The sequence below is a fragment of the Empidonax traillii genome, unplaced genomic scaffold, assembly GCF_003031625.1.
Source record: "Empidonax traillii isolate 1590-97213 ecotype Southwest subspecies unplaced genomic scaffold, ASM303162v1 scaffold1191:size203906, whole genome shotgun sequence".
NCBI lineage: Eukaryota > Metazoa > Chordata > Aves > Passeriformes > Tyrannidae > Empidonax > Empidonax traillii.
Window position 1 is genome coordinate 142,327 of NW_020956384.1, and position 6,575 is coordinate 148,901.

General features: G+C 51.5%; 1 protein-coding gene across 1 annotated transcript in view; it reads left to right on the plus strand.

The window, feature by feature from the left end:
* Positions 1-5,322, plus strand: part of LOC114069106 (collagen alpha-1(VII) chain-like) — an 82,897-nt gene extending 77,575 nt beyond the window's left edge. Inside the window, exons 66-68 of the mRNA XM_027905667.1 lie at positions 622-687; positions 1,225-1,395; positions 5,201-5,322. Coding sequence (XP_027761468.1) covers positions 622-687; positions 1,225-1,395; positions 5,201-5,322 — 359 coding nt within the window. The remainder of the gene's footprint in view (positions 1-621; positions 688-1,224; positions 1,396-5,200) is intronic.
* Positions 5,323-6,575: the final 1,253 nt, after the last annotated feature.

Here is a 6,575-nt window from a genome sequence, read left to right on the forward strand (position 1 = left end):
ACCAGGGGGGTTATTCCAAGTTTCCTGCCCAGTTTGGGGACGCTGAGCTCAGATTTCCCTGCTTTTGGGGTAGAAGGATCCCCCTCATCCCCAGTGTGCCACCTCCTCCTCCCCTCGGCCATTCCCAGGACCTGCCGTGTTGGACGTCACAGGTTTGACCTCCCCCTCCTGCCGGGGCTGGATTTGGGATCCTGGATGTTCTCAGACCTTCGGGGGCGGCTCCAGCCAACAATCCCATTAAATCCCGTCTCATAAATCCCCCGAGGGCGGGAGGAGCCGCTTCCAAAGGCTCCGTCACTGCCGCCTGATTTACGATCGATCCATCGCTGCCGGCTTTCCAGAGGCTCCCGAGCTTTTCCAAAGCTCCAGCCTGACGTTTGTCTCCTGGCAAACAGCTCCCATTTCCCCCCTCCCCGGGGCTGTTTAAGTGGGTTTTTTTTTGTTTTTATTGTGGCCATTGAGTGGTTTTTTTGTTTGTTTTTATTGCTCCGTGACATTCCCGTCAAGAGGGGACTCGTTATCCCGGGAAGGCTCCAGCGATCCCTGTTTAAACGGGGTTTAATTAGTTTGTATGCCCTGATTAAGTGTGATTTCCATTCGCTTCCCCCCTCCCCGATCCAGAGGCTGAGGATACAAAGGATCCCTGGGAACAGGAGCCGCTCCAAGGAACCCGCGGGGAATTCCCAGGTGAGGGGAAGGGACGTTTTAGGGAAGGCAATTCCCTACCTGGGAAGGGCTTTTTTTGGGCAATTCGGGATGGAGGGAAGTGGCGGCACGAGCTTAATTAAAACTGGATTTAGGACTCGGCTTAAAGCCGGGTTTGCCCAGGGAAGGTATTCCCGATCCATCCCCACCAGGAAAATCCGCCGGGAGAGCCCTCCAGGCAGTTCCCTCCCAATCCATCCCAACATCCCCGGCGGGATTCAGGATTTTAAATCCCCCTCCTTCCAAAAGGTCACATCCCACCCACCCCCCCACCCTGGTGGGGCACGGAGCATTCCCGTGCTATTCCCGCCGGGAATTCGCTGCTGGATGCCTTTCCTGGTGCCCGCTGCTCCTTCTGCTCTGCCAATCCCATTTCTTTGGGATCGGGTGGGGTTGTGGATCCCCCAATCCGAGCCCCGCGGGTTTTCCCGGGAAAACGGGGCTGGCCGAGCGTTGTGGCTTTTCCCCGGCTGGATCCAAAGGGTGAGCGGGGTTTTATTTTGGGATGTTCTCCCTCAGCCTCCTGCCTGCAGCCCATGGATGAGGGACCCTGCCAGGATTATTCCCTGCTCTGGTACTTCCACCCCGAGGCCAAAACCTGCCGGCCCTTCGTTTTTGGGGGGTGCGGCGGGAACGGGAACCGCTTCCCATCCCGGCGGGAATGCGAGAGGAGCTGCGGAGCCCCGGCAGGTGAGGCAGCCCCTGGACCCCCCGAAAAACCTCCTCCAAACCCAGCCAGGAGGGAGGGGGAGGCAGGAAACCCTCCCCTTCGTGACCGTCCCCACCATCCCACCCCACCCCACCCCCGAGAGACCCGGAGCGCTGTCCCCGATTTCCAAGGATTTGTTCCCTTTCCATTCCCAGCCACCTTTGATCCCCTTCCAGGACGTCCCCTCCCTTGGGTTGATCCCACTGGGAATGAGGAGGCTCCAGCTGGGGTGGTTTGTGCTGTCTGAGGGCGGAATTTTGCAGGATTTTGGGGGGAATGGTGGCCTCCAAACCCTTCCATCCAACCCCCTCCTTGGCATCTGCAGCCACCAGGGGCGTCCAAACCTCCTCCAGAGCAGCTTGTGAACAGTCCCCAAACCCCCCCAGCATCGGGGTCCCACCTGATCCAGGGAAAAACTCTCTCCTGGAAGCAGGGCTGGGCTTCCATCCCTGGATATCCGGGATTTGTGTGGATTTTCCATCGCCTCCAGGGGGAAAACGGGCCCTGGCAGTGACTCAGACTCTGCTGCCCAAGCTATGGTTGAAACCACAAAGATGTTTTTCCCCTCAGAGGAGAAAACTCCTCTGGGAACCAGGAAAAAGAAAAAAAAAAAAATAATTTGTTCTCCAGAACCCATTTCCAAAAATTCCCTGGGGGGGAGGGGATTTGGAAGCCCTATTAAAAAAAAAAAAAAAAGGCAATAAATAAAAGATGGAGATCCACAATTCCAGGTTGGCTTCAGGAATTCTCTGGCTGGTTTTTAGGTGGGCAATTGTTTAACCTGAAAATGAAGCCCAGGGATGTTTCTCACCCCCTGGAATCTCTCTGAGGTGCAAAGGGCTCCTCACGGCCAAACATTCCTGACCTGGAAGGAACAAGGCAGGGACAATATTCCAGGCTGGTTTAGGTCATCCTTGGAAAGCTCAGGTGGTCTCTGGGAAGGTCAGGAAGGAGGGATTTGCTGCCTTAGTGACTCCAGCCCAATCTGGAGGGATCCAGCCCAAACTGGAGGGATCCAACCCAAGCTGGAGGTTTGGGATCGCTCCATGGAGATCCCATCCTGCCTGCCCAGCAGTTGACCAGTTTAGTGGTCAATGCCCACATTTCTGGAGAGGGAAAAACCCACTCAGGACGGGACCTCCTGAGCCCAAATAATCAGCCACATCCCAACATTCCCTTGGTTTCCCCTTCCCTCTCTTCCCTAAAAACCAGGCAGAGGGAGCTGAGCAGCTGCAATTCCCTCCTTGGAATCCGAGGGAAACGGAGCTGGGAGAAGGTTTTTTCCCAGGATGAGCAAGACAGACCTTTGGACGTGGAAAGGGAGGTTTGAGGGGGAAAATAAAACCCGACAAAACCACGTGGGAAAAACTGGAATTCTGAACAGGAAATCCAGCGGGATGAGGAGAGGGAAACACCTGATCCAAAGGCTTCATCCCACGGGATTGGAAGGTGTGTGTGTGGGGGGGGGGAAATAAAACATAACAACCCCTGAGTGTATTTTTGTAAAATAAAAGTGTGTTGATGCTTTTGTGGAATTCCTGGATCGTTCCCCTGGGAAAAGGAGGGATAAGAGGATCCATCCCAGAGTGTACAACAGGAAGAAAACAGGATCCAAAACTCAAGGGTTGTCTCATTCCCTTTATCCACAATATCCCGGGCATGGGAGGAGGGAGCAGCAGAGATTTGGGGACTTTTATTTCCCCTCGCTGGAAACTCTTTTTTATTTAAAAAAAAAAAAAAAAAAACAAACACGAAAATTGGATTTTGTAGATGTTGGCAACAAGCCAAGTGCCATCTCTGGGGTGACAATTCCAGCCTCTCATGGCACCTCAAAGCAGCAGCTCCCAAGGGAACAAAGTGACTTAATTCCCAAATTGCCCCCACACACATTTTCCCCCAAATTCCATCCCCAATCCCTCCACATTTCCCTCATTTTTCCACCCCCAAATCCCTCAAATTTCCCACCCCAAAATTCTCCCAGTTTCCCCTGCAATTTCCACCCCAAATTTCCCCCTTTTTCCACCCCAATTTCCCCCAAATTTCCCCCAGTTCCCTCCCAAAATTTCCACCCCTAATTCCTCCATTTTTCTCCCCAAACTCCCTCCATTTTTCCACCCCAAACTCCCCCAAATTTCCCCTGTTTGTCCCCCAATGTTTCCCCCCGTTTTTCCCCCAAATTCTCATCCTGAATTCCCACACTTTCCCTCTTTAATCTCCAAACAAAGTCGAGGCTTTATCATTTTCGGTGCAGTTCCCCGTTTGTCCACAAGGCGGCGGGATTTCCATTGATTTCCCCCCGGCAGTTCCCGCTTTCCTTCCCCCCGGGGACCCCACGGGGGTTTTTTTTCCCCGCGTGTTTTTGTTGCGGTTCCCCCGGTTTTTTTGTCGGTCGATGGCAATGTCGGCTCTAAAAGCTTTCCTGCAAGTTCCCGTGTTTGGTCACTGGGTAGCAGCGCTGTTTTTACAGCAAGTAATTCCCGAATTCCCGGGAGTAAAAAAAAACCCCTCCTTTGTTAATTGGGTAAGCCGGGTTAATTACCTCGTTAGTGGAAAAAACTTCATCTGTCATTTAACTGATGAGTGAAAAACAACCAAGTGCTGGAAAATGTCATTCTCGAATCGTTTAGTTGCTTGCACAACTGTCATTTTCTAGCGCATTTGTGGGATTTGTTGTGGGCAGGTGAAAAAATCAAGTAGTTAATTAATTAATTGCTTATTAACGGGTTATGATTCGGTACTGCAGAGTGGAATGGGGTGCGGATCACCTGCTGCCCCGTGGAGTATTCATTAGGTAATTAATTAGGTAATTACTTAGCTGCTTTATTGCTTTAATTGGTTGATTATTCGGTTCGTTAGTTGTTTACTTAGTTATTTAGTTAATTGGTAATCCCAGGCCCACTCTCCAGTCCCCTCCCGTGTCCAGTCCCAGTCCCCTCGCAGTTCTTGACGACTTTCTCCTAAGAATAAAAACAAGCACTGGCAGGACAAAGAGAGCCACAGAAAGAAAAATTCCCGAGGGACTCCAGGACAGAGAGGTAGGGATGGAAAAATAGGGAGATGGAGAAATTAAAAACATCCACGGGGCAGAGAGAGGGAAGAAGGGGGAAAGAAAGGGATCTGGAGCTGAACAGAGGGATGGCAAAATAATAGGATGATGATGCAGGTGCAACTTCGCCTGCTCTTTGACCTCTAATCCTAAACCCCTGACTAAAACCCCCAATATTCCCTCATCCTAAAACCCTTTAACTCCAAACCCTCACCCTACACCAGAGGAGTTCCCATCCGTGGAGATGTTTGCAAACCCTCACGTGCTGATTTTTCTGTCGAAGGGAACAGCTCCAAGATACCTTCATCGGACGCTTTTTTTTCTAAAATCTTGACCGTACAAAGAAAGCCGAGTAGGTAAAAAAAAAACTCTCCCTGTCCCAGTTTCGGGCACAACCTCGGTGTTTCTGAGCCCCCCTGGGGTGTTTGCCGGGGGGGGGGACAAAAGGGACCTGTCCCTGGCTTCGGGTTGGGCTCAGGTGCCAGCGACTGCAGCCACGGCAGGTCAGGCTCACCGAGCATTTAGCACGTGGATCACCCTCCCTTTTGTCCGCTTTTGTCATTAAAATCCTTGCTGTGACTGTTTATTTTCTTACCTCATTGCTGTTTCCAGTGTATTGATCTCATCTCGACTCGCCATCGTCGCCTTTTGTTCCTCCAATTCTCCTCTCTGGCCTCCCGATGTAAACTGCGGGGGGGTGTTCCATCTCCTCTCCCCCTTTCTCCTCTCCCTTTTCCCAGATCCTGACAAAGGATACAGTGGAAATGGTCTCTCGAAGCACCCAAAAGCCAGGGAAATCACTGAGTTACAGAAGAACTGGAACATTGAAAATAAACCCCACATCTGCAACTCGGTGTGCTGATAGCACAGTGTGGGCTCTTTTATCTGTTACAAACGTCATCGCTGCCATCTCAGCTGAGAATTGTTTCATCATCATCAGTAACAGCCAAGGGAGAACCAGTTTTCTTTCATGCCAGTTTAATAATAAGTTAAACTCCGCTTACAAATACTCAGGATTATTTTTGAGGGTGTGCTGTGTGTGTGCCCTCCTCCTTCATGCACATCAAGAAGATTCCACACAGTGCACGAGGCAACACTTGCTGCAGCACTGCTGGCAGCTGCAGCTTCTTGGTGATTCCTTTAATAAATCAGATCCACTGACAAAAACTCTTCCTGTTCCTGAGAGCTAAAAAGAGGGGGAGGTTCTTGCGTGTCGGGTGATGGTTAAAATGAAGTTTTACATGTAAATGACCCACAGAACTGCAGGAAACTCAGGACTTAAGTCCAGGACAGGTTCAACAGAATCTTGGGAAAAAAAAAAAACTCTGCCTTCCTCAGTCCAAAGGAGCAGCAGAGCCCAAGCACATCCTCTCACAACGATCCTCTGGGGAATGGAACAATTTTTCCAATCACCTGGCTGTGATTCCTCACAAGAGCTCCAAGACCACACATGCCAGTGGGATCTGGGATGTGGGGCCCACCTGGCAAAAAACCACGACACCATCACAGACCAAACAGACCCGGCTCGGAGAAATTAATTGAATTTATTACCAATCAAAACCGCATGAGGATAACGAGAAGCAAAACAAAGCTTAAAAACATCTTCCCACCACCACCACCACCACCACCACCTCCTCTTCCTCCTTCCCAGGCTTAACTTTATCCTGATTCTCTCTCTCTCCTGTTCTTCAGGAACTGCTCCAGTGAGTGGGGGCCCCTTCCAGGCTGTCAGTCCTTCAGGAACCTTTCCAGCACGTGTTTCTCTCCACAGACCCTGCCAGGCCCCTTCTCCAGTGTGGTCCAACCACTGGATCCCAGCCTCCCTCAGCATCTACCTGCTCCAACGTGGGGCTCTTCCACGGGCTGCAGGTGGATTTCTGCTCCTCTGCGGGACCTCCACGGGCTGCAGGAGGACAACCTACTGCTTCACCAGGGGAATCTCAGCCCCAGCACATTTGACAGCATCTCCTCCCCTTCCTTCTTCCCTGATTTTTGTTCCTCTCCCATCTTCTCACTCCTCTCTTCTCTGGCTGCCAAATAACTTTTTTCCTCCTGAAATACCTCACCCCCAGGGTGTCAGTGCCATCTCTGCTGGTGGGTCCATCCTGGGGACAG